This window comes from Alosa sapidissima, chromosome 24 (assembly GCF_018492685.1).
Source record: "Alosa sapidissima isolate fAloSap1 chromosome 24, fAloSap1.pri, whole genome shotgun sequence".
NCBI classification, from domain to species: Eukaryota; Metazoa; Chordata; class Actinopteri; order Clupeiformes; family Clupeidae; genus Alosa; species Alosa sapidissima.
The window spans coordinates 11,596,581-11,624,231 of NC_055980.1; the positions used below are offsets into that span (position 1 = coordinate 11,596,581).

Below are 27,651 nucleotides of genomic sequence, written 5' to 3' on the forward strand. Positions count from 1 at the left end.
TCTCTGTGTCTGTAGATTTTATTACGCATATGCTTCGCCTGGTCAGCACTTAAGCCTATGGTACGGTCCCGCGTCTGCGTCCCGCGCACGCGGCACTGGTGAGCGCGTGACGAGAATTGCGTCATTTTTACAGCATGCGTCGCGTCTTTGAGTCGACCGAAATTTAAGACCGCGCGTCAAAGTGACGCGTAGACTGCGCATGTGTGAAACGGAACTGCTGTAAACACTCCCCTCCAGTAGGTGGACCACATAGAAGAACAACACTTAAACGTAGAAACAAACCTAGACAGAAGAAGACTTGTTTGGTTACCATAACGACGATGGAACAGAGCACCTGTCCTCAGCTTGCCTGGCTTTGAGTTACGTGAGACACCAAAACATGGAGTCAACTTCGACCGATGTAAAGCCACAATCCACAGATACATTCTTTAACATTATATTTCACTTTACCATCTATGGTGTAGAACCCAAAGTATTTCAAGACACCACATTTTAGATGAGTTGGGGACGTAATTATCTGTCTGCTGGCCGTTCTGTGCGTTACCTTTGATTGTCGAAACAGGGTGGCTGCATGGGCTCATTGTGGCTACTGGCTATTATATTGGCTTGATTTGGTCATGAGCCCTGGATCATATAGCACTGAATGAGATGGTAAACAATAAAATAAAACTAATCATAGACAGTGACAGCCTTAGTGACACTCAGTGGACAAATGCACCCCCTTTTCAGCTCCAAGCAGTTGCTTTGCCTCTTTACAAACTGTAGCCTACAGCCAACATGCCCTTCGCGACAATAAATCCACCGATATCGCTCCCTCCACTCTTCGAACTGGCTGGCTGACCATACTTTTGGGATATTGTCTGGGGTGTTTCTTTCTGTATTCTGCACATCATTTAGACTCACGCTAGCCTCCGCTAACTCTTCCTGGACTTCAGGTGGTGGGCTTTCCACCCGCTGTCTTTTTGCGGTGGTAGTAAAACCAAAGTTGGTAAAATCTAGATTTCTTTTCGTTGACATTTTAGTTTATGAATGCATTTATGTAACAATTTTCTAATTTTCTAATATCTAATTCCAATGAAATTATACATTCCTTTTAACTTTTTCCACTGCTGCTAATTGCTCAATCGCTAACAACGCTCTAGCAAAATTCATTTAGAGAGGGTGAGATCGGACAGGACTAGCCTGGCTAGCGCCACCACTTCTCAATGAGACGTGGTCTGGGAACCAAACATTGAAAAAAATGCCCAGATCCGTTTATTGGGTGCCACGGATGTCTATCAAATGCGTCTGTGCATAGCTCATCATCGTCTTGCTTTCCCACATGTTCTGTGATTGGTTCCCTATCTCAGGCGAAAATTTGCTCCATGGTCTCCAGGCTGCCTTAGCAGCATGAATCAAATCGTGCGCAAGGCAGCATGGGAACACCCAGGCTAGGACAGGACAGGGGGCTATTATGCGGAGCAGTGCCCCTGCAGTCTGGGGGGAAAATGTAGATTATCATAGTTACGGGTTGGCAACTTGACAATGAATGAGTGGGCCCCCTCTGACAGTGATTTCGAGCAGAACTAGTAGTGCCCTGGCCATAACTAAGGGGGCGGGGCACTACAGGGCCCTATGGTAATTCGTATGTTAAGGCTCTGCATTTCTGGTATGGAGGATCTGACAGTATATGCTCATCCTTGACTCAGACTGACACTGCTTTGGCTTAACAAAGAGCCGTATGGTCTCTTCATATTTCATTTGCTTATTTTAATTCTGGAGCCATTTTTAGCCTACAGGCCAGAATCTACCAGATCAAATCACATAAATTGCACAGATATGCACAAACGTTTGTTTTACATCATGAAAAATATTTGTGTATTTTTTTTCTAACACTTTTTGCTTATTGGGTGTTTACTCTTTTTTTTCATTTTTTGAAGGGCTGTAGGCCTATCTGACACAAATCTCAATGAAATGGATCAAACTGACTAGAGTTGTAGACCACGTAGAACCTAGTATATCACAGTTTTGCCTGTAGGCAAATGGTATCAGTGCTGAGCAGCCCAACTCCAAAGAGGCTGTGAATAGATCAATAATTTCCCCATGGCTCAATTGTATCCATCATACAGATTCACCCTCCACCAGAAATAAAAACTGAATTGACATGGAATAGCCCTTCAATATCAATATCTGCACAACTAAGAGGAAATTAAAGTAGGCTGCACACGCTTTGGTGACTTCGTTTAGGGTCCATGGAGGTTTTTCTACAATCTTCACACGCCCTCTGGGGGCCATTTTGGATACAAAATTTGACAAGTTCATCAGTCCTCTCCAATGTGATAGGAAGCGTGTCAGCTCTTGTGTGAATCTTTGTAATTTGAAATCGAGTTAAAATTGACTTTACATGTCTTTACTATTTGAGGAGTGGGTCTGTAAATGAAGTGACAATATTGGAGGGAAAAAGTTAGTGTGCTTGTTTACCTAATCTGTAACACTTCGTCTGTCCCCAATCACAAGGTGAAAGTCAATATAGAAATATGGAATTATACAACCGACAACTTTCAATTATTTCTCTTGGTAATAGAACAATATACAAAGGTAGGCCTAGTAGTAGCCTACAGTTTGCAAAGGTTAAAGCAACACCAAAGAACTTTTCCTCTGTCGCACACACTATTTGTTTATCCAGCACTGGCTTTGGAAATAACAACAGACAAGGTAGAATATGTTGCATGATGTATTGCGACATCAGATGCAAGTCACATTTGAAGTTTCTTATGTGTCATTCATTCCATCAAACTACAGATCCACTACCCGATCTGGCAAACTTACATAGTGCGGTTATAGCCGATAGAGGGCCGCGAAGCGAATGCAGAAGTGCCGTTCACCCTGTTACGAGTTGATGAACCACTGAAACGATTTTGGAAACATTATTTTAAGGTAGAAAAAACTCTTTGGTGTTGCTTTAAAACAATTCGGCCTAGTAAATGAAGCACTGACCACGAGGTGGAGTATTTCTCAAAGATTACAGCGATTATATTAGCAGACTCCTGTGTAATAGAAGATATACTGGACATAAAGTTAACCAGCTGTTTCACATATTTGAGGGAGATGTGGCAAAACCGCAACATTTTGTAAATGATTAGTGGCTGAAAGTGCAAGGCACCACTTCCATATCGGTAAAACATGCTGTCTTTGTCTTGAAGTTGCACTCAAAGGACACTACAGTTCTTTCAGCGTGAGGATCCAATGTAGTCTTCCTTTACATAGCATAGAGAACTGAGACCCGTGAAAATTATCACTCAGACCCATCCCTCTGAATGTAACGTTACACTCAGGTGGGCTACGTCATTACCAATGACGCGTGGAATGTCAAGTTTTTGGGATTTTGAAAATGCATGAACACCCGTGCTCACATGCAGATGACAGATTTCATGGTAAGCCTATAAGAGGTCGACTACTAAGATACAGTGACATATGCTTTTTCGAGTGTAATACAGCGATCTGCACAGAGCATCCCAGTGCAACCTCATGAAATTAATGAATGCGCAGCTAGCAAAAGTTATTAGTGGCATCAAAAGTAGCGGCACCTTCGCGAGGAGTAGGCCAGTCCGATCCAAAGCATGACCTCAGAGGAACGAGTCTTGGGAACATCTAAGGCAACGGTTGTATCACCTGTGAGCCTCCGCAAGCTCAGTTTTGGGAAGCTCGGAAGAAAACAGAGCAATGGATCAGTTCAGTGAGTAGCCTCATAAGTTTGCACAATCTGTAGGCTATGCTTTTTTAAATCACGATCGGTAAAGTGCTTTTGTGGATTGACAATTGAAAAGATTTAGAGAAAGAATTAGGGAAGAATAACATGTGAACTTGAATAATTCCCATTGAGCACATCGTTGCTTCAGATCACTTCAAACTTTTGTTTTCTAATTGCAAGACTGCATGTGTGTTCTTTTAAACCCGTTTTCATCATCACCCACCTATACTTATGTGGTGTTTTGGTTAAAAAAATATTTCGTACAAATTGTGATTGTATGCCTAATGTAACTAACTACCTCACATAGCCGATCGAAAATATGTAAAGAAATGTTTCCCGTGCTCAGCAGACAGGTTCTAGCTTCTTACAATGATCTCTCTAATTAATGAGGAGGAAGCGCCATATTTCCATTCTATGCGCATTGCTCATTCATGAATTCTTGAATTTCCCCTGGGGATCAATAAAGTATCTATCTATCTATGAAAATAATTCGGCTCAAGATGTTGCGCATGTGCGTTTCCAGCCTCTGTGTTAGGCTCTACAGTCTATGGTTGGGCTATGCCAGTTAAAATTCAATTCGATTCAGTTACATTCTGATCGGTGGGATCAAAAAGATCGTCAGAGCAACATGCAGGTAGAAATAGGTAAAAAGCATTGTGTCCATACATTTAATCGTGTTATACCAAATGCGAATCGAGAGTCAATTCTCTTTAGCGAATCGAATTTCTATGCGCATTGGAAGATTGAGATTGCGCATTTAAAGTGTTTCTAGTCAGGAATTCTTATTCGAATTGTTAAACTGCCTAACTTGGATGGAAACCCAGCTTACTGCTCCGTATGGGTAGAGTCAGAGCCATAGAGTGAAGAAAGCAGGAGACGTTTCCCTCACAGCTACCTTTGCTGTGGGGAGAAACGGTTACTGTAGGATAACAACAGGAGTTGAGTGTTTGCCTCAGGTGACACTGCAGAAATAATGAAGAAAATGTCCAGCATATGAATGCACAACATCCAGATGTTTAGGTGAAAGGTGATGAATTAAGTGAATGTTAAGTTACCCCTTGGTTAAAGGTTAGTTGGAGTTGAAAATTACATGCCTTTACTCTCCTACAGCATATTCTTTACCAAAGATGTGTACACTCACATAGGTCTACATCCTGACAGAAAACAATTAAAGAAACATTGCACTTATATTTCTAAGAATTAACTTTGTGAATCTGAAATGCTTCTGAAGTATATGATAACGGTTTTAGAAAAGCAAAAGGCCCAGCAAGGACATATACAAATGCTCCACAACCAAATGCGATTTTAGGGACTTAAGTCCAACAAAGCCTTATATTCTAAAATCACTGTAAACGTGGGCTTATTACACACCTTTCACAGGCCTGATTTTATTGACTGAAACCAGTGTTTGCAACTGACAATGATTATTGTCTTGCACCACATTTGGCAGTTTCTTTTACAGATTGGCCATTCAAAATAACAGCATCTAATTGACAAAAATCATCTGACCAAGTCCTTAGAGAGGTCTCAAGGCACTGAACTATACACAGTTAAGAATTTTGATAACAATTATCAAGCAGATAAGACGTTAATGTCTATTGGCAAGGGAAGAAATGTCATGGATGTTCAATATAAAGGGGAAGGGTTTTCGGCTAATGCAGTGGCACACAAAGAATGAAGGGGGTTTAAGAAAAAGAAAAAAGAACTCTTGTCCCACACTGAGCTAAGTGGTAAGAAGATTAGTGGATTGCTCAGAAATAATCTGAAGTTTATTCTTTGATTTATTCAGAAAGCGAGCACGGCAAGGCACAAAAGAGCACCTGTTCCAAGAAAAGTTCTGTCTCGGTTTTTTTTTTGTTCATAAAAAAGTTCCAGTGGGAGTATCGTCCAGTGCATAGAAGAATTGTAGTTGTAGCTCTGTTAGAACTAGGACCCCTCTAAGGAGAGTGTGGAGCCAGTCAGTAGGCATTACTGTCAGTGTGACCGGCTCAATTAGCATCAGAGTGCTTCCCCCCGCGAAGCCACCCAGCCTCCCACACTCCCCTTGTCTCAGCAGGGCCAGCTCGTGCAGCAGCAACAGCGGCAGCAGACCGGAGGCAGAGAGCACTGGTCACCACCGGCAGCCGGCCAAGAGCAGGATCCGCCAGCACCGGCACCGGCTGTCAGCCGTCTTCAGCCGCAGCGTCTCTACGTTGGGCCGGGGGGACGGCATGGCCAGCGGCACCACCGTGACCGGGGAGGAGAACCTGGTGGCCGACGACCCCGCCGAGCTGTCCAATCACGTGACAGCGCCGGGCATACTGAAGATTTTTGGCAATGAGATCTGTGAGGGGGCCAACTACAAGAGTGTGCTGGCCACGACCCACTCCAGTGCCAGGGAGCTGGTCAAAGAGGCACTTGAGAGGTGAGACTTTTGTTATTTGAATGGGCTTCAAATCTCTTTCATGTGCCTCCAACATGGGCTTCTTTCATGGGTTGTTTCAGCGTTCAGGTTGTTAGGCTTCTGAATTCACCGTAGAGTGAAGAGATGAAGTGGAACTATTCCCTGACTGTCTTTAAAGTGAACACAGGCTAGAGTGTATAAAAAACCTTTCAAATGTCTGGAACAAAAAAACCCAGAAGATCTTTTCCTGGATGTTGTTTAATAGCATTTTGAGGGGAGAAAACTGAGAGAAAAACAACTAAGACGCTTGGGACAGAGATGTATTGTGATGTTAAATGTATGTGGGCACAAGCCTCATTTTGATGCTGAAATGGCGAAAACAACAGCATAGCAATTAGAAATTCCTCTGGGAATGTTAACCATGCTGGCGAGGGCCATACATCTTGGACTCAAAATTCCTTCCTTCTTTTCATGCGATGTGACAAGATATTAAATAGGATTGTTCTGACATATTTCCCCCTGGGCAAAGAGAAAGAGAAGTGACCATGTCAGACTGGTGGCTAGTGGCTGTCTTTGTTGCTCTAATAGCCTGTATGAATGAATCAGAAGGAATTATACATTCAGACGCATACTGTTCAGGTCTCCCCACTGCTTTGGAGGTCATGAGCTGTTGCGTGGACAGGGGTGGATTTACTGTGTCAGACTCCACACGATGAGGATTTTGCACCAGAACTGAGTAAATCATGCCTTTTCTTAGAAAACAATGGCTGGAATCTGCATATAAATTCCCTCACCAGTGAAAGAAACAATATGATCAAGCACAGCTGTTCCCATTCAACTTTTATGGAAATGCTCCATTCAAGCCAATGACCTATTTTTTTGCAGCTCATATGTCATATTCGAATAGATATGTTAATTGAACACAGAGGATTGAGTCATTGCTACCCAATTTTATGATCCTATCACGTAGATACTGTCTGAGCAAAACGGATGCTGATTCCTATGTGCTCTGCGATGTGATTGGCTGCATTGGGGACCATCAGTGGAGGACAGAGTGCCTCCGTGTCGTAAGTGACAATGAGAAGCCACTTCTGCTGCAGTCGTTATGGAAACCCAGAGAAGGCTATGCACGCCGCTTCGAGATTCAGAAGCGTGCCAGTGTGGAGGAGAGAACTTCCAAAGAGAAGGACACTGTCACCGCAGGTAAGATAGCATCTTGTAAACACCACTGCCAACAACAACAATGACAACAACAACAACAACTTCAGACCCCCGCGTAGGTTTTAAGCTTTTTGTGTGTGCTTGGGGTACTTCAAAGTGGTTGCTATCTTTTGAGCTCAAACAACATGGACTACAGACTTTTAAGTCTATATAAACCTTGGACATGGTCTCTTGCTTTTTATGTCAACCAACTTGCACTTTATGGTTTGTCCTTCCAGTGGTGCTTACTGCATGCTCATGTTCGTCCTCACACCCCTGTTGACCTGGGTCATGGTCAGTACTTACTTACTCTGAAGGAGAACTCCCTTAAGAGTTTTCTCCAGTCTTCAGTTGCTTTCTGTTGAATGTGGGTCAACAGAGCTTAAAAAAATTCCTCAATCTGAATTGAATCTGTGGCTTGAAACATGGACACTACTATTAAACTGTACTTAAAAAAAGAGGCAAGAGCTGCATATTACACTACCATTACAAGTCCTGTTTCCTCTGCTAGAAATGTTGGCTTGTTCACCGTTTTCGTTCCCCTCTTTTTTTGAGGCCTCAATGCCCAGGCCCGTAAGCTGCAGAAGACCCGCTCGCGGGGGAAGTCCGTCTTCCTGGACATGATGCGGCACCGGAGCCAGACTGACAGCGGCCAGGCGCTGTGGAGGAGCCGGAGCGAGGCGGACATCGTGGCCGAGGAACCCGAGAGCCCCGACGGCAGCCCCGACAGCCCCAGCAGCCCCTGCGAGTTCGAGGTGGACCCGGGGGAGAGCAGCCCGTCTGCGTCGCGGGGTGCCGGAGCCGGGGCCGAGGAGGCCTACAAAGCTGCCCACTGTCCCAGTCACGAGCGGGAGGAGACGGAGAGCAGTGACGACAACGGCACACAGTACTTCATTCACCCACCCTTCGACTTCCCCTACTTCCTGCTTCTGCAGGGCTACAGCGCCAGACAGGTAAGAGGACTATACCACTATATGCTCTATACCACTCCTTCTCCGTCTTTCTCTCCCTCCCTCCAACCAACCCTCCATCCATTCATCCAAGCTTTCCTTGATCTCTCTCTCTACCTCTACCTCTTTCTCTCATTCTCCCTCTCTCTCTTTCTCTTCTCTCTCTTTCCCTCTCCCTCTCTCTTTCTCTCTCTCTCTATCTCTCTCTCTCTCTCTCTCTCTCTCTCTCTCTTGCTTGCTATCCTGCTCTGTCTCCTGCTATATCTTGCCTGTCACTGTCAGTACCAACAAACAATAGTGCTACTGTTGGTTTGGAATTTCTGGTGTGAAGATTTTTATCAAAGCTCCATATTGTGATACTGGCAGCCCTCAGATAGCATGGAAAAAAAGATGGGGCCAGTGGTTTCCAGAGCTGCCTTCTGGTAGAGAGTGATAACGCTTCGCTTATCACAGGCTTTAAAGTCCACTTATCGCACAACATGGAGGCTAGTCTGCTAAATTTGTGTAATATCCAGATTTGTTGCAGTTGCAGAATAAAGCTTAGACCCTTTTCCAGATAAGAAGGCAACATTATCTGTTGCTACTTGTTGAGTTGAGTGTAATTTCCATAAAAGCACACATTTAATGATCTTATATAGTGCACACTGTCCACTGTGGACTGTTTAGTGTCCTTTGCACTATGTACAGGGTTCTCATCATTTTGATCCCGTTTGAAATACAGAGAGAGAGAGAAAGAGAGAGAGAAAGAGAGAGAGACGGAGAGAGAGAGAGAGAGAGAGAGAGAGAGAGAGAGAGCATTTGAGGGGGGTGGGGTGGTGGTGAAAATCTCCCGAAAATGCCCATGTGTGCAGAAATAAGCTGGGTAAAAACACAGTCCAGGAAGTGGTGTGTACAGGGCACCACACTCAGAGGGTGGGCTTGTTTCCTGGCAGATTAGAGCTGACCAATGAACGATTATGCCCACACACACACACACACACACACACACACACACACACACACACACACTCCTAAGCCGTTTTTGCATGATCTGGAACACCACTGAGGGAATGAATTTGTTAACATGCAACATGCATTTTACCAACATAAAATAAGAATTCCGGTGCTGCCACTCTTTGGTGTTACATTAAACAGAATTGTTTTTGTGCAGAAAAAGAATCACCACTGTCAAGCATGTATTGCTCTCATTACAAAAATATGAGGTAGACCTTCACAAATACAGATTGTATTCCATCATATTTAAAAATGGGAAGAGATTAAGTACAGCAAGCCTTAAAAACAGTGTTCAGCAGTCACTCAAGTATATCAACATATTCCTGTAACCTTAACTAAATTACAATTCCTCTGCCTGGAATGATGATCATTATGTTTTTGTTGGAGGTTGTGCTGTCATCTGTTGATTTCTATGGCCCACGGGGTCCACCCTATAAGGTTATCCCGGAGAGCACTGCCTTTTGAATGACTAATAAAACATTTGGCTGGAGTCTTGTTGACCTTATGGCACTGTGGCACTGTGGTCTGCTAACTTGTACACACTTTAGTCTCTGGACCTAATCTAAAAGAGGCTAACGGCTAACAGCTAATAGCTTCCTATTGTGGCTACAATGGAAACCAATGCAGGGGAACTCCAGATCTTAGCAAGGACTTAGGAGGTTCTAGACTGAGATCTCTGGGTACTTCTCAGGTTCTTATGGACCAGCTAGGTAGCACTGCTCTGGTCTAGGTTGGGGGGGGGTTCTGCTAGTTCTGGCACAACGCCTTTTGTAAACATGTCCGTTCTGAAATTGAACTTGGACTACGATATGTGTAACCTGGACATGGCCATAGGGCAACAATGTTCACCGTTTCTCTATCCCCCAATCCCCAGTCTACTCCACTCTCAAGTGACTCGACACAAAACGTTGTGCTTGGTTTCTCGGAACACTGATTCTATTCAGCTGGTCCAGACGGGCACCTCTACACTCGAGTCTCTTGCAGAGTTGAAATAATAATCAGTTTCACTCGTGAGTGCCACTCTCTGTTATTTGGTGGTTGTCCTCAGAACCAGTCACAGATCAGTGTCAGCCGCCTAAGATCTTAAACTGTTTAGAAATGATTAAACTTGCAGAGTGGGTAAAATAAATGTCTTCTGTATTAGGGGTTCATATTTGATGCAATTTCAGTGAATACAATGTTATGAGAATATTTTAGTGCTCTTAGCCTCATGTCTAAAAGGAGATTTATTTGTTGTTTCTTGGAAAATGAGATTTTAGGCTGGAGCTGTGTGATGAGGTCAAATTGTAATTTTTTTCTCACGATCCATATTTTTTCTCTCTACCCAGGACTTCATTATTTATCCAATTAACGGGGAAAGCACTGTGTTTGGCCACAGTGCCAATGCAGCTGTTGGTGAGAAAGAGTCCCCGGCAGCGGACTTTTCACTCTGGGCCCCAGACATTGCGCCTCAGCACTGTGGCATCCATCGTCTGCAGCCCGATTCTTCACCCCCAGGAAAGGAGAATGGTAAAGGGCCTTGCACTACCTCCGTGAAGCCCTTCCAGGGAGCTGTGGTCAAGAGGAACGGCGTCAGTGTTACTCAGGAAGCCTCGCTGCGCAACGGTGACCTCCTGGGCCTGGGCGAGTACTACCTTTTCATGTTCAAAGATCCCACCACTGCCGAAGGCCTGCTACCTTACTCCGAACTGATCTCAGCGCAGATGCCCGAGTCGCCGCTCGCGGAGCCGCTGTGCACCACCTGCGTCTCGTCCAGGACGATCCCCTCCAGGAGACCGAGGGAGAAGGCTGATGATCTCTTGCCCTGTCTGAAGGGTTTTGAAGGCCAGGAGCTCTCCTTAGTCTACGACTCGGAGCACGAGGAGAGCGTTCTGAGGGAAGTTTTTTCGGTGGTGCCTGGACGTGATGGAGAGCCCAAACTGACGCCGGCTCTCCTGCTGTGCCTCTGTCTCCAGCGGTCGGCCACACACTTCAGCACAGCCGGCCTCCGGAAACTTCTTTTGCGCATCGCCAGTGAGGTCCAGACGACAGTATGGGTAGGTTTTCTCCGTTGGTAAAAAATAGATTTAATCTCATTATTGTTTTATAGCCTCGACAGTCATGGTTAATTGAGGCTTGTTGTATATGTTTTTAATGAGCCTTTTTTTATTATTTATGTCAATACTTCTCATTTTTTAACCACAGTCTTCTCATTTGCCTCATTACAGCAATGTGCAAAGGAGCTTGCTGCTGTCCAGCCAGAAATGTGAGATGCAGCTTGTTATTTCTCCTAATTACTTACAGGATTATCACCATTAAAAGTCATATCTCTGTATTTTTGTAAGGTTCAATATCTCTTTAGAGCATAATAAGAGAAAGATACAGTATTTGACCATGAATAACTCATCTTCCTTGACTGCTGTTCCAGGGCCAGTGCTAGTAGTCAAGACCCAGAAGAACTGCAGCCGCTGACTATTGATAAACTGGTCCCAGGCCTGCAGCCATTGGTCCTGTGGATGGCAAACTCCATCGAGCTGCTGCATTTCATCCAGCAGGAAGTGCCTCTGCTCCTGCATGGCCTGATATCTGATGAGGAGGAGGATTACAGGGAGGAAGATGAGGAGGAGGAGCATATTGGTAAAGCCTTGAGACTCCTCTCCATTCATGTTAAATGTTATGCGGTATTTTAATATACCGGTATGTAAACATGCTTATTTGCTAGGGTTAAATAAAACTGAACATAGCCTTATGCTTTTCCAAGGCTATGCTTCTTGAATTCTGAATTCACACACAAAGATGCACTGATCTTTTATAAAAAATAAAAAAATAATAGAGAATTTGTGCTGTAGGGGACGTTGTATAATGAATGAAGGCCATTAATATGTGTGGCTTATGTCTGCTTATGTTTGATCGTGATGCTAGCACTGCTGGAGATGCGTTTGTCTGCCGTGCGTCCAGCCAGTGAGGAGGCCATGACGGTCCTGGAGGAGGTCATTATGTTTACGTTTCAGCAGTGTGTCTATTACCTCACCAAGGTCAGTCCGACAATTCTCTAATGACCTGGTTTCTCCGAATCGGAACTTGTAAGCACTGTTATATGTACATTTCCCCCCCATTTTTGAGACACTACTTTGAGAGTGGTGTTCCTTTCTTGAATTGTATTATGAATGTGAAGTTGATTGTATCTTTTTACACAACATGTAGGACATTTGCCTTAAAAGTTCAGCCTGATGTCTGGTATGTAGCCTGGACTGAGGTATCACTGTCCAGACACTGTTTATGCGGTTTCTCTAACATGGAAACTGAGGGACAAGGGTTTTTGTTGTGAGACATATGGCTTTAGGGAGCCAAACATAACTAAGTACAGTAAGACTAGCCAAAGGAAACTCTAAACTGTCTCAGCTACCAAGATGTTCTGGCACGGTTCCTGTTGAGTCTAGTTCCCCAGTTCTCTTCTCAGTAGACACTTAAGGGTTGCTGTTTGAATTAGATACACCTGTATCCTAGTCAGGTATACAGGGCAACTTTGACTGAGCAGAATAACATTTTTGATTAGAATAAGATTATAAATGACTTCTGAGTCATTTTACCCAGACCCAGGAGAGCTGTCTGAAGTTCAGGGCAAAGCTCCTTCCCCGTTGCCTTCCTATCACCTTCCTTTGTAATGCCATGGTGCACTGATGCAGGAAATACCTTTCATCACAAGTACAAGTGCAAACTCATTCTCGCTGCCACCTCAGCAGCCCAGTAACTTTCCGAATCACTTTCTGAACCTGTACTTCATGTAGGTGAAAGACAAAAAAAGGATAAAATAAACAGCATGAAGAACAAGTGAGATTTAATTTTATAACTGAAACAACTGATTTCACATGCCACAGGAGTCTCTCATGTGGCACAAGACACAGTGTTGATAGAGCAGGGTGGCAGTGTTGCCTATTTAGACTTTGGACCATCAAGAGTTTTCAGGTACATTTGGGGATTTAAAAATGCTTACAGGCTTGCCTGTAATTCTGTGTTAAAACATTTACTCCTAAAATGCCTGCTAAAAACGCCTATAGAATCCTATGGCATTCTAGACTAAATAACCTTATTTCCTGAGGGTTTTCTGAAAAAATACTAAAAATTGTCAACGTCTACCAAAATTTAAAATCTAAGCCTCTGTAGCACCTAGAAACATGAAATAAAAAGCTACGCAGCAACCAGCGGGAGATTCAATGCTGCGTCGTGTGCAGCATCCGGCGCGAATGGGTTAAACAAAGGGAACCATGGGGCACTCCACATGAGGAGTTAATTGGGACTGACCCAAGCAGTAGCACTGTCCTTTGGTGGCCGTGATAACGGCACTGCAGCCAGCGTGGACAGAGATAGTGACGCAGACCTGTGCCTGGTGTCCAGATTGGACACTGGCCACATGTGGAGTTGCTCATCTGTCTTTGTTCAGACGGGGGCATCCTTGACGTCTGTTTCCTGTCCAGGAAGGAAGTGGGTTTGGAAAGCCAGGCATCTCTCTCTCTAGCCCCCAGCGGGAGCCGAGCAGGGCAGCGTCACTGTCAGGCACTGCCTCTGGAAAGTCAACTGGCCTCAATCACGTTTAATGAGGGCCTACTGGACACACACACACACACACACACACACACAATTATGAATAATCCCCAACTAGATTTTCGATCCAATGTTTCTGGTGGTATAGTGGTCAGTCACTCTGAAATGCTCAAGCCAAGTGAATCATGTACAGTGTCCAGTGGACATAATGGACAGCATGAGAGTCTATTCAGTGTTGAATGGACCAGCGAATTCAGACCAGAATATCATGCTTTTCAAAACCATGGAAATTGTGACCTCGAAAAAGCTTTAGAAAAAAAAGACTGCACTTGGTTTTGTGGTCTGATCAAGTAAAACACCATCAGCACATTAGGATTTGGATTTGGTTAGCCAAAGTAATCAAGATTCAAGAAGAAGCACTCATAAAAGAAAAGAAGTTGTCCCAGTAAAGTTGTGTTAGGATGTGCGGTTATAATGGCTATTCATTCTCTTTTATGAGTCGTCAGGAGGTGGGTTATAGGCTGTTGTAGATGCATTTTTGTCAGCAAGAAATGAGCAATAGCATTGAGAAGATAATTATGTCATTGCCATGGTGAAATTAACAAGTATGGTGTAATCATGGATCATAAACAGACTCATTTCACTCTGCAGATTCTGCCTCTGGGTATTGCACAAAAGTGTTTCACAAAATCCCACCACCTCCCATTCACATCCACTGGAGGAAAAAGCTGCCTCGGTTATGAAATCAGGTCACTGAGTGATTCAGTTTCACTGCCGTGGAATGGGGCAGCAGTGGCGGTGGTATTATGTTGTGGTTCTGGGATGGGTTTTGGTAGTCGTGGTTTTCATGACGCGTCTGTAGTGCCGTCTGTTTTCAATAGTCCTCAAGTAAAATGGCTGCATTGTCTGACAGCTGGCCATGAGAAAACCATTACTTTAATAGCTGGATTTAAGGCCCCCGTGTATAAATCCTTCGGGCAAGTATTTAAAATTGTTCATTCAGGGCACCCCAACAATCCGTCCGACTGTATGCAGAGGTGTCTCTTGCTAGTCTTGATTCATTCACTGAGTCAGACCACACCTTCTCCTCCTAAAATGATTTACTGCCATTGGATGTGCTTTGCAGAGTAATCCCTATAGCAAATTCAGGCTATTTCTGTTTAACTGGTAGTGAATAATATTTGCATTAGATCTCTGAACTCATTGTACACAGGGACATATGTTCATGGACATGTTTACATATCGGGCTATAGATAAGTGATATCAGGACTCAGCTTCAAAATAATATTTGGACTTCAGTTCTAAAAAGCCATATTTGGTTACATGGTGTCACCCTCCCAGTTGTTTTCAGTGAATACTCTTCCCTGCCTGTGGCATGTCTGGCTTTTATCTCACCCAGCTTTTACCTTTAAAAAATGTAAATAGTTCTTATGTCTCCTCTATCTGAGTCGTCTGCTTGTTAAAGCCCCGGCAGCCAATCTGCAGGCCGTGATGTGAAGAATTTGTCACATTGAAGAAGGGAGGCGAGACAGTGGCCATCAGCTGCAGCACACAGATGGGTTCAGTCAGGGGCGCTGCTAGATAATTTGGGCCCTATGACAGACAATAATTCTGGGCCCCCCAATAGAATCATCCTTACCCCCCCAAGCGGCGCCCCTGGGTTCAGTGGCAGGTGCACAGGCAGATATGAATGCTTTCTCTCTGTATGCCATAATATGTGTGACTTGTAGATACTGATTCTTACAGTGCTGACTATATGCTGATTTCACATGGGTTGCCATGTGTTCTACCAATACATGGATAACCCAACTCTTCCATGAAAACATATGGAAGGGCAGAAGTGATGGATGGATGTTGGGTATTTGTAGGAAATTCATACAGTAATTTCCTGTATATTAGCCACATTGTGTATAAGCCGCAGGACAGTGTTTTATGCAAGTTAAAAGAAACAAAACCATACCATATTAACTGCCCCCATGTATTAACCTCATAGCTGAAGAAATTTTGCAAATTCAATGTGTAAGCCGTGGCTAATAGTTGGGAAATTACGGTAAGAGAGTAGCAAATGTCAACTGGTGTTGCTGTTGACTGTTATTGTATAAAAGAGCAATGCCTGTCTGTGTTCTTGAGCTTTTAAAGACTCAGTGGGAGGTTCTCGAGGTTAATCCTTACTCCATGTAGGCCAAGCTTCAGAAAGGTAGCTGAAGAGACACGTTGTAGAGAAGACTGACAAGGTTGTTTATTCAGCAGATTGGTCGAGCGGAGTGTGTTTTTTTGGGGGGGAGGGGTTTTGGGGCCATGGCGGACGATATGAACTGAATGCCAGTCGTTGTTCCTCCCAGATCTCACCAAAACACATTTGACCATGTTTTCAAAAGCGAATGCGTTTTTCCCCCCCCCCGCTTGACTTTTTGGTTAAAAAACAAACAGAAGTGGACCTTGTTTCATTTGAAAAGCTAAAATAACAGAAAACAAGATGAGAGAATGATGTAGGGGATTTTTTTTATACCATCCTATCTATCAGCAAAGGAAACACCTGCCAGGAACATATAAAAAAAACTGTGATTGTGTGTTTTTGTTGGTTTTTGATTCCCTGGAGGGAAAAGTCACACACACACGTGTGCTGATTATCCCGCTGATTAATTCAACAGAAGCTCTTTGAACTTCACCTGAAAAAGAGGACCAGCGTGCTGACCATGGGGCAGATTGCTTTTGCTCTGTGAACACTGTTTCCAGGCCAGATCCCCTGAGTGAATATGAGCTGGTCTGTGTACAGAAACAGAGAGACAGCCTAGTATGACTCATGGCTGCACTCACAGTTAAAGGTCCTTGCCCACTAAAATCCATAATTTCATAAGTGCATGTTTTTTTTTTCAATTCATCAAATAGGCCTACAGAACGCTGCAGTAGGAACACGTATTGATTGACGCTATATATGGATGCTATACGGATGCTATACGGATGCTATACGGATGCTATACGGATGCGAAAAATACAGAAAATTGAATCTGTTCTGTAAATCTTAATGATGGACGAAAGTGTTTGAGATGGCTTGTACACGTGAGGTCAGATTTATGTCACGTAACAATTTTGGACAAAAAAAATACCCAGCATGCAATGGCCTTAACGTTCCCATTTGTTGCTGTGCTGGCATTTTTTAGGGATAAAGTCTTCAATGCATGGACATACAATTTTTTGTTAAAATGCTTTTGCTCAGTGCCAATATTCCGAGTCCAGATTCCCGCCATGAATAGGAGCTGGCCTGTGTTGAAGAGGAGGAGAGACGGCCTAGTGTGACTCATCACTGCACGCACAGTTAAGACTCTCATTTCACTGTACTTTAGTGGACAGTAAATTTGCCACTGCACTTTAGCCAATACATTTAGGGATGTATGTAATCACGCATGGCAGATACAATATATCAATTGAAATTACACTGGACATAAAAGTGATGTTCGGCACAGCTGTGACATGGTCATAGAGCTGGTACCCTCAGACACACACACACATGCTGGTATGGGTGATGGATGCCAAGTGTAGGGGGTTGGAAGCCTCTGTCTAGGGTGGAATTATCTCGAACAAAGCTGGTGTTGTCGCGACTTGGCACGGGGGCCATAAAGGACCCTTCAGATGGAGACGGACGGGGGTTGCCCAAATGGGGTGGACACAGACGGGGTCTCTCACGAAGCCACACTCGTCTCCCTGACCTCCCCATGTTCATGGGTTGTGCGTGCATATGCATGACATGCTCTATGGATGTCACACAGGCCACTATATTTAGAGGTGGGCTGCACGTGCCTTTTGTTAAACAGGGCATTGATCTCCAGAATTCTGCAAGGCTTTGTTGGTTATGTGTTAAAGTTGTGTTTCACAGACATGATTGATTAGTCACACACACACACACACACACACACAGGTGATTTCAGGTAATAAGAATTACCATTGATGAGTTCATCTAGGTCTAGAGAGTAGCACTAAATGGAAGACTTTCTCGATGATGATGGTTTCTAGCAATTAAAGTGATTAAAAGTGTAGGCTTAATACCTCAAAAAATAGTCCTTTAGATTTCCTTACTTTCCCAATAGGTTAACTGCCATGAAAGCCTTTCACAGGTAAACATCCAATTCCATCCAATGTTTTCACATCGGTGTTGACATGCTGTTGGCCTCTATAACCTTTCCTCAACAGTATTTGCTATCTGTTTGCTTTGGGTTGTGTTGACTATTGCTATCTGCCCTTTCACTTTCTTTCTATTACACACGTACAGTATATACACACACACACACACACACACACACACACACACACACTGTGAATTCAGGTAATCAGAAGTGCCATTGATGAGTTCACATCTGCAGAGTAGCGCTGAATGGGAGGCTCTTAGTGATAATGGATAAGAAAGAGCGATTAAAGTGATTAGAGCTGTTTGCTCAAATGTCCTTTTCCTATTTGGAGAGTGATTTCCTCACTTCCCAAATACTGTAGAGTTGCTGTACACATTGGATGGATTTGGATATCAACTTATGTCTGTTGACATGGTGTTGGCCTCTATAACCTTCCCCTGGCACTCAGAGTACTGTCTGTGTTTATTTGATTTTATTTATTTCTCTCTCTCTCTCTCACTCTCTCTTTCTCTCACTCTGTCTATCTTTCTCTCTCCCTCTGTTTTTCTATCCTCAGTTTACACCGGTCACTTGTGACAGTAGTCTCCACTATATGAATCTTGACAGGAACCCGCGCAGAATTAGGCAGGACATGAACTCTGAGCAATGGATGGAGTGACTGCAATGGATGGAGTGACTGTCTGACTGACAGAAGCAAATGCATCCTTTTGTCAGGGGCTGGAGGGGAAAGCTAGCTACCGATTGGGAGCAGAAGAATTTTGGGTGGGGGGGGGGGGGTGCGGGGTTGGGGTGATGGAGAGAGGGAAGGATAGAGGGAGGGAGAGAAAGTGGCACGAGTTGTAATCTTATCAGAGGCATTCCTCAAGAACCCTGCGCTAGTCGGACCATTCTCTCATAGGCCCCTCAGGAGCAGAGTCACTATGTTGACTGTTTGTTGAGGGTTCTGCGCTGAAGGAATCTGCGGTCAACTGGTAGGAACCTCGAGGGAAGAGTAACAGACAACAGATTGTGCTCGGTCGGCTAGTTAACAGCCAATTCCTTCAGTGATGTGCCCTCAACAAAAACAGTAAACAAACTGTATGCTCATTTGCTTCCATTACAAAGCTCATAGGGAGTTTGGCGCTGTAATTGTTTAACTGTTCTCCATGTCATATGCCTATATTCAGTATCAGAATGAAATTGGAAGAAACCCCACATCTGTACACGTTTCATTGATCCTGACACTGTGAATTTGTCTAATACATCTGAACATATTTAGATGTATTAAATTATGCACATTGTGAGATGATATTGTGATCAACTTTTCCCCAACTAAGCAAATCTGTCATATCCTTTTAGCGTTTTAACTTTCTCCAAAGGAATTGGTTTCATTCTCTGACATCATCATATCAGTGTTTAGATTAAAGAACCCTTTTATTCAAGGAACCCTTTAAGCCGAAAAAGGTTATTGGGTTCAGGTTTCTGCTTTCTGGATGTTCTCTGCTGTACTTACAGACACCGAATAAAAAAACTTCTTACTCATCAAAACCTTTTCCTTTTTTTGGACCAGGTTCTTTACCCTTTGCTATCGAGCGTGTTGGACAGCCACCCTTTCTCCGAGAGTGGACAGCTTCTTGTGCCTGAAGACCTCAGCAGTCTCCTGACCATCCTCCAGAGGGCGCTACAGCTGGTGAAGGACTTCCAGGTGCACTGGGAGATTGGCTCTCAGCTGCTTGCCTACCTCTTCTTTTTCATCAACGCCTTCCTGTTCAACCTCCTCATGGAGAGAGGTATGTCTTTAGAAACCTGACCTGGGATGACCAGTTTCCTGTACATGAATTAAGCTAAGCACTAAGCCAAAGATGGTCTAGTTTGCCGTCTTTGACTAAACTATAAGCTATTTTTCAGTGATTTTCACTGGTTTTCTTTTAGTCTAGGACACTAGGCTTAATCCATGCACAGGTAACCGATCCCTAGTGTTAGAGGCTTAATTTGATCAAACATTTGATGTGACAGGGGGTGTGCTCTGATAGAGAAGTCGCCATTTGAAGTTCTAAAAAGATCAGGTTCTGTATATAATTGTACTCGCTGTTCTTTTTGAATGTCAGCGTTTCTGAGGACTTGTCATGTTTGGACAGGTTCTGGAGGGACGTTTTACCAGTGGTCCCGCGGTGTCCAGATCCGAGCCAACCTAGACTTGGTCATGGACTGGGCCCATGGTGTGGAGCTGGGAGAACTAGCTCTTGGCTGCCTTAGCAAGCTCTCCACAGCGGTCAACCTCCTGGCAACGCCAAAGGAACATCTTCTCCAGGTTAACCTCTTTAATAGCGTTCCTCCTTTTTTTCACCTCTCTGGCTTGACTCCCTCTCTTTCTTTTTTTTTGTTCCTCATTTTTCTTTCCTTCCTCACTTGTCACTTTACAGTATATATCACCATGCTGTGTTTAAATCAGAGTTTTAGTCTTGGATTTTGAGGAGGGGAGAGTGCTGTACAAAGTTCTCCTCTCTACACCTCTCTGACTTTTCTTCCTCCTTAGGGGGCTATCAGACAGAACGCCGTTTTTTGTAGTGAGCTGCACATTTTCTACGTTGTTTCTTATTGGCAGTGAGCGCTTTGCGTGCTACTTATGCTCCCAGAGTGCCTTGCGTTTTTCTCAAATTGAGTTAAACTTTTTTTCAATTCGAGAAAAAAGTTGAAAAAAGTTCAACTCCAAGCGGAAAAGCGCCCTCGTTTTTAAGAAAGCATATTGCACCTCACGTTTTATAAGTGGCAAAGCGCGTCCTGTCTGATTGTTACCTCAGTTTTTCTTCTCCCCTTACATCCACTCTTCTGTCCTCATCATACTCAACTTCTGCATCCCATACTGTGTCTAAACCATTGCTACAGTCTGGACTTTTGAGGAGGAGGTGCTCTACAATTAATTCCTCTATGCATTACGAATACAGAACAGGAAATACTATGTAACGATATCATCCAAAACATACACAATGTGGGTTAAGAATAAGACCTAGATGAGGCCTCACAGGCTAGAGACAAGGAGTGCAGCGTGGGTCTTTGGAATAATCAAAAAAACGATACATCTCCTCGAAGCACATGTGTGCAGCCCATGGCTTTTGTCTGACCTTGACTGCAGCTCCCTCCGAGGCTCTCATGTGGAAAACTTGCGTTCTTTTCAAATCAGTCCAGCTGATACGGACACAGAGGACACTTGAAAGTCCGGCAGACAGCAATGCGCATCACACTCCAGACGTTATTGTTTCAGCATCAGCATGCAGGAATGCACAAACCGGAATGAATGCACCGCCACCACCGCTGATCTTCCGAATGTGTTTGGGGTCTGCTGTATGTAGGAGATTAGCGAAATTGCAGATTTCCTGCGCTTCAAACGTTTTTTGCAAAAGAGCCCCCACTCATATACACATTGCTATCTCTAGACACATCTCTTTACAGGAAGTATGGTCCATCAAAAGGATTAAGTCACAGGGACACAAAGATGCTTTCATGAATTTTGGGGTTACATGATGTTACTGTGTTATGGGTTCCATGATATGCCAATTTTTCTTTGTGTTTTTCTGTAAAGTATGTTATTCCAGATGGTATACATCATCTTGATTTTGATAAATGTTTTGACTGCATCTGTACTCATTTATTTTGAGTTATATTGACAGGGATAGAAAGCAGATGATCAGGCTTATTTGCTCAATGCATAGTTGTTGCCCAAACTCTATTATCCTTTCCTGAACAAAAACAATGTTTTCCCCCCTCCTGTTATTGTTTCCCGTAAAAATAAAATAAAAAAATAACAAAAACAGGGGTTAGCTGTGGCCATCACGCCACCCATAACACAGCATTAGGCTGGCGTTTTTCTAATTAAGACGGTAATAAGTGGTAGAATATACTTGTTCCCAGGTTTAATTTCCTATTTTGCTCTGGGCTGGAGGGGGGGTGTTGCCATGGTGACTCACGGGAGGACTGGAATGGAACATTTGAGGAGGATGTTTCCTGCTTTCCCACTCACTGTCCATTTCCATTAGCACTACCATCAGACAGGGTTGAAGCCTCCTAATGCCTCCATTTCTCCTTGACCATTATGGCATTACCATGAAAACACCCTGTGCGTCAACGTGCTTTGTTTGTCACTTATGGATTACATTTATTTCACAAATACAAATGGCTACTGCTATGCAAAAATACAAATATGTAGGGCCCTAATTTACTTCATATCTGAAACAAGCAAATTTCTTTTGGATGAACTATCTGTACTAGGGGTGTGATGGTACACAAAAATCTCAGTTCAGTGTGCACCTCGGTTTTGAAGTCATGGTTCGGTTGATTTTCAGTACAGTAAGCCTGTAGGTACTGCTAACCTAAAATTCACTGACAATATTGCTGATGCACAACAGGAATGGTATTTTGAAAAGGTGTCAAAGGTTTTTTTCTGACGTTTATTGACTAACCTGACATACGGTCCGCCGTTTAAGATGTTTGTGTGGGAACTCGAGTTTGAAACATCCACAAGCAACAGAAAAACCTACTGATTACTGTTAAAGACTGCTTTTACTACAATCGGTACACATCTGTATTGAACCTAACGTCCTGTACCTGTACGGTTCGGTACGAATATGTACCTACAGTATATAGCCTCATGTGCCATGTGGCCCTCATCAGTGCTGTAGTTAAGGTCTTGCTCATGGTGTTAAATGAGCACATCTAGCTAGTAAAGCCTAGTTAGTTCCCTCCACTAACCAACCTCATATGAAGATGGTGTCTGCTTCTTTTGTTTACAGATATTTACACAGGAAACATGACCTTCAGGGATGTAACTATATGCGTAATTAAGAAAATGTCACAACAATCATGACCTAAATTTCAACAACAATCTATATATTTAATCTGTGCTGTAATTAACTGATATGCACAGCGCTGTCTGATTCACCTTCACTTCGTCACTCCATGGGTGGAGGGCATTGTTTAATGCCACATTATGATTTTGATGGGAAATGGGTTCTGCCTTTTTGTCTAACACATGTGGAATACCTCATTAACTGTGAACAGGAAATGCTCAAATAAATCTAATGGTCTTAAGTCATCTGCATTCAATACACAATGTAACACATTTAATCATACTTTATCATGGACCGACAAACTTCAACACACACCCCTTACCACAGCACCATTGGAGCCAGGGGTTGTTCTGTCCATCTGTAACTGAGAACAGGAAATGCTCAGACAAACCTTGTGGCAGAATCAGCTGTATTCAACCCACAGTGTAAACACATTGTACGTGTTTAAGTTTTAATAATGCTGTTTTATGCAAACGCATCTTCACGGTGTGGTACCTTCAAAAATTGGGATCAGGGCTGACTCTGTCTGTTTGTGTGTGTGTGTGTGTCTGTCTTATCAGGACACCTGGAGCTCCCTGCGGAATGAGTTTGCCCAGCTGAACCCAGCGCAGCTGCACCACCTGCTGCGGGAGTACAGTCCTGGTCGGGCCGGCCCCATCGCTTGGACCCCCTGCACTGCAGAGGCCCAGGCCGCCTTCAGAACCGGTCAGGCTCCATCTGTCTTTGTGTGCCTCTTTCAAGTTCGTTTTATCTCATGAAAGGGAGCGGACTGTAGCTCAGTCTCAGATAGATAGGTCCGCTGTGCCTAGTCTAATCTGCCTGGTCACCGCACGGAGGAAGTCCCCACTGGGACATTTTATTCGGAAACAGCTGGTGCCGTCATGAAAACGATGAAGTTATGTTAGTTGGTGCTGTGGTTGTTCTGTCTTTGAAACCTGATCTTTCTGTTATTTTCATCCTTTTTTTTGCCTGTGGTCATTGATACCACTTCAGACCAGAATTGGTCGACTCAAAGTTCAGAAGCACTGATGTGAATTTGGAAATGCATGAATGAAAAGTTTAAATTACCCCCACCCCCACCCCCCCCTCTTTGCGGCTTCTCTGCATTTTGCAGTGGACATCCTGGAGAGTCTGGACAACCATCCGCCCCTGGTTCTGCCCTGCAGCGGGTTCGTGCTGGAGCTCAGAAGTCCCGTCAGAGACGCTGAGCTGACGGAACAGGCCAAAAGGCTACAGGAGGTCATCAACCGCCTTCCACCCGGTGGTGTGGAAATGAACCCAGGTACCACACAGGTTAGTCACTACCTTTCATGTCATTAGCACCTGATAATGTCAGGAGAACTGGTGAAAAATATGCTCTCAGCGTCTCAACTCCCTCAGCGCAAGATGCTAACAAATGATCATGGGTTTGGCAACCATCATGGAGAATACAGATGAGAAATCTGGATCTGCATTATACTTCACTTTGAGTAAAAGTCTCTGCTAAATGAGCAATGTAAAATAAGCCACTTTCCTCTCCAGGACTCTGTAGTTCCCATGGAGGCCAAAGTCACCAAGATGGAGTCTCTTCCCATGGCCCAGCTGGAGGTTGGGCAGGTGGAGCGGGTGGCGCCCCATCACGACGGTGGCGACTTGTCTCCGGGCCCGGTGCGCTCCACTGAGCCTGGCTCATGCAAAGCCCCTCTGAACCAGAAGTTGATGAGCCCGGAGGTCCAGAACGCAGAGCCTCAGAACCTCAGCCGCCGCCACCGCAGCAGTAGAGGTCTGGCGCTGGACCCTGGACCCTGCTCACTCACCCCACCCACCACGCCACAGAGCCTCCGGCTGTCGGAGACAGAGGCGAAGGCCGATCACCACGAGGAGAATGATCTACAGCACCGAAACGCCAGCCACAACCACAGCAGCACGGGAACACACTTGAAAGGTAATGACATTCAGTCGCTGCTCTTCGCCTGAGGGACTGGATCACATCTGTACAAACACTGCACCGTGCATATGAATGATTCAGCATCAGATCCAGTGGTTTTATGGTAACATTTTCTCAAAGGATTCCCTACTTTTTTCCAGTCCACTCTCTGGCTTTGTGAAATACTTCTAGTGCAGAGTGAGTGAGAGTGCAGCGAGAGTGCAGAGTGCCAGGAACAAAGATGCATGTTTTTTTTTTTTTTTTTAACCATGCTTTTGCTTTGAAAAGTAACTCTCTTTTCCATGTGCCATCGGCAGACACTGTCTTTCCGTCTGCAGAGACAGTAAAGATGGTGGCGGCGGAGGAGGAGGAGGAGGATGAAGATGAAGACGAGGATGAGGTGTTTGCTGTGGAGCTGCGGAGGGGAGTGTGTGGACTGGGCCTTGCCCTGGTGAATGGAACAGTTGAGTGATGATGCATCGCAACCCCCCCCCCCACCCCTCTGGAAACTGAACGCTCATTTGATCTGAAACCAGAGTTATTTTCCACAGATCATTTTTCAGAATAATTCCAAGACCCATTATTCACCATTGTTTTAAAACAGTTCCTAAACACACATTTAAAATATTTAAAATGGTTATTAACATGATGTATGGTTTTAGTAAGATGGGGTTAGATAAGGTTCTGTACACTCAGAACTACCAGAGATATTTAAGGACTTTGGAGGCACATAATGGAACTACATAAATTGGTGTTGTTAGTAATATTACTGCATGTGCTCCATCTTACCCTGCCTACAGGACTGATGTAAATAGTCAAGAACATATGATTACACTTAAAGGCCTGACTTGGTCCAGCCTAACCAATTACATTGAGATTCCTAACGTTGCTTCCTACATCGCCTTAACTTAACAAACATAAACAGCATGGGCAGTCAGGAAACAATGTATGTGGGCCTACTTTTGCTGTGAATACATTTCTGCATTTTTCCAACTGAATGTTTTGATGTTTGCAGGCATTGCTCTAACCGCTCTTTCGGTTTCAAATCTATAGCGTCATCCCCTCTCCTTGATTGGGCAGGTAGTCTGCCAACAAGGTGAAATACAGATAGACAGAATGATGAGAGGGTTAGAGGGATGACATAAAAGATTAAAAGATGAATTCAAGTAAATTAGGGATGAAAATAGACAAATAAATAAACATAGACAAATAAAAAAACAAAGTAAAGCAGTAAAACAAGTAAAGAAAGCATAAGAACTCAACACACAACATTGGTTCCGTTCAAGACTAGTGGAAATGCGGGCTGGTTCACTTGGTAGCACCAAGGTTAAAAAAAATTTGAACGAAACAGTCCAAGAATGCTTTCTCTGTGGGTCGAATAATTACCTGAGAGAGAGCATATGGAACAGAACTGAATAGAATTGAATGAACAGTGACATCCAGTGGTAGTGAGAGAGAGGATTTATCTGTGAGTTAGTATATCACATTATGAGTGTCATTATTATGATGCCTTCTCTTGTCCAGGAAACTCCACTGGAAGTGGATGGGATTTACATAAGGTCTATCCTCCCAGGCTCCCCTGCGGCCCAGAGCCAGAGCCTGTGTCCAGGGGACCGCATACTGGCCGTGAACGGAGTCAATCTAGTGGGGATGGACTACCACGGGTAGGTCAACAATTACTCAGCACTGGCTCCACTCGATAAACCAAAGTTTGATGAATCAAAGTTTGACTGAGAGTTTTCTTTATAGAGTTATTCTTTTTTTGTATGTGCTCTCCCAGTGGGAGGGATCTCATTCGGCAGTCCGGCGAAAAAGCACGGCTGCTAGTGGCCAGGTCCACATGGAGCGGCAGGAGCAGGGGGCCAAACCACTGCATAAGCTGACAGTGACCACGGCTGCTGGACACAGAATGACACACACACATATATATATATATATATACATATATATATATATATCCATAAAACAATTGTACATTAAAATATTTATGATGTCTTTATACTCGTTTATACAAAAATATTTTTCATGATTTTAATATGAATGTACTGTGTGTGCAACTGGTTGATTGTCATGTTAATAATGGTCTTTGTGTGAGCACAATAATTAATTATTAATCTTTAGTAATATTTGATGTGCCTTAAGGACACGGTATTGCTATATTGCCTTGCCTGTCTAGACAAGCTTGTTTACCAGCGTGCATACTTTGTCCTAGTTGTGGGGGAATAGTCTTTGTTAAAATGATCTTGATCAATGTCTTTATCTACCACATTCAATACTGTTCCAACCTATGCTTGTCCATAGAATATAAATAACACCTTTCACTAACAGTGACAGTATGAAAAGAAAGGGCAGCTGTCTCAGATGTCTCTTTTGAAAATGGAATTGATGGCACTGAGTGTTGACATGTTTGTAACCCCCGAAGCAGCATGTATGGAACAGTGAACAGTACAGTACACACACACAAACACAGCATGAAATTGTTTACAAGAGAAATGATGAAGTGGAAACCATGTCTACCTAAAACTGAAAATATGATTACATGAACAATACAGTTGGAACATTTCTTGGATTACTGTGATTAAATGTAAATGCTGTTTGCTTGTTTATCTTCTCTCCTAATACCTTGTGTGTGGTATAAATGTCATCATGTATGTACCTCCTTCAAAACTGAGACCATATGCTTTCAAAAAGTAGAATACTACTGACACATAGATAGATAGATGGATAGATAGATAGAAAGATGGGGACGGGGCGTATACATGAGTTCAAGGGACAACCACCACCCCAGGTATGAGTCCCTGCCATTGATTGTAAGTGATTGCCAGTGAGGTGTTGGAGAGCTTGATGACTCTGGCAGACATCCCAACCTGCAAAAAGTCATTTCAGGGAGGTATCCCTAAACTTTATCCTACTTAGATACTGAAATACAGATGATTGTGTTTCTTCTATAATGTCTAGTCAGTAAACCAAATAAGGCCTAGTTAGGAATTGTGATAATAAAATATGTAGAGTTTGGAAGTT

At 43.7% G+C, this 27,651-nt stretch overlaps 1 protein-coding gene across 1 annotated transcript; it reads left to right on the forward strand.

The window, feature by feature from the left end:
* The first annotated feature begins 3,351 nt into the window (after positions 1-3,351).
* si:ch211-176g6.2 (ras-associating and dilute domain-containing protein) lies at positions 3,352-26,725 on the forward strand. The gene is made up of 16 exons (XM_042083646.1): positions 3,352-3,715; positions 5,787-6,134; positions 7,084-7,316; positions 7,869-8,266; positions 10,585-11,292; positions 11,464-11,501; positions 11,664-11,872; positions 12,158-12,270; positions 19,451-19,670; positions 20,019-20,191; positions 23,285-23,429; positions 23,839-24,017; positions 24,246-24,648; positions 24,948-25,093; positions 26,155-26,294; positions 26,411-26,725. Exons 1-16 carry the CDS (start codon positions 3,600-3,602, stop codon positions 26,511-26,513), a joined length of 3,672 nt encoding a protein of 1,223 aa, XP_041939580.1. The 5' UTR covers positions 3,352-3,599; the 3' UTR covers positions 26,514-26,725.
* Positions 26,726-27,651: the final 926 nt, after the last annotated feature.

Coding starts and splice junctions, on each gene's coding strand:
- si:ch211-176g6.2 (XM_042083646.1), top strand. CDS start 3,600: ATGACCTCAGAGGAACGAGTCTTGGGAACATCTAAGGCAACGGTTGTA. Junction 3,716..5,786: donor CAGAGCAATGGATCAGTTCA/GTGAGTAGCCTC, acceptor TTGTCTCAGCAG/GGCCAGCTCGTGCAGCAGCA. Junction 8,267..10,584: donor AGGGCTACAGCGCCAGACAG/GTAAGAGGACTA, acceptor CTCTCTACCCAG/GACTTCATTATTTATCCAAT.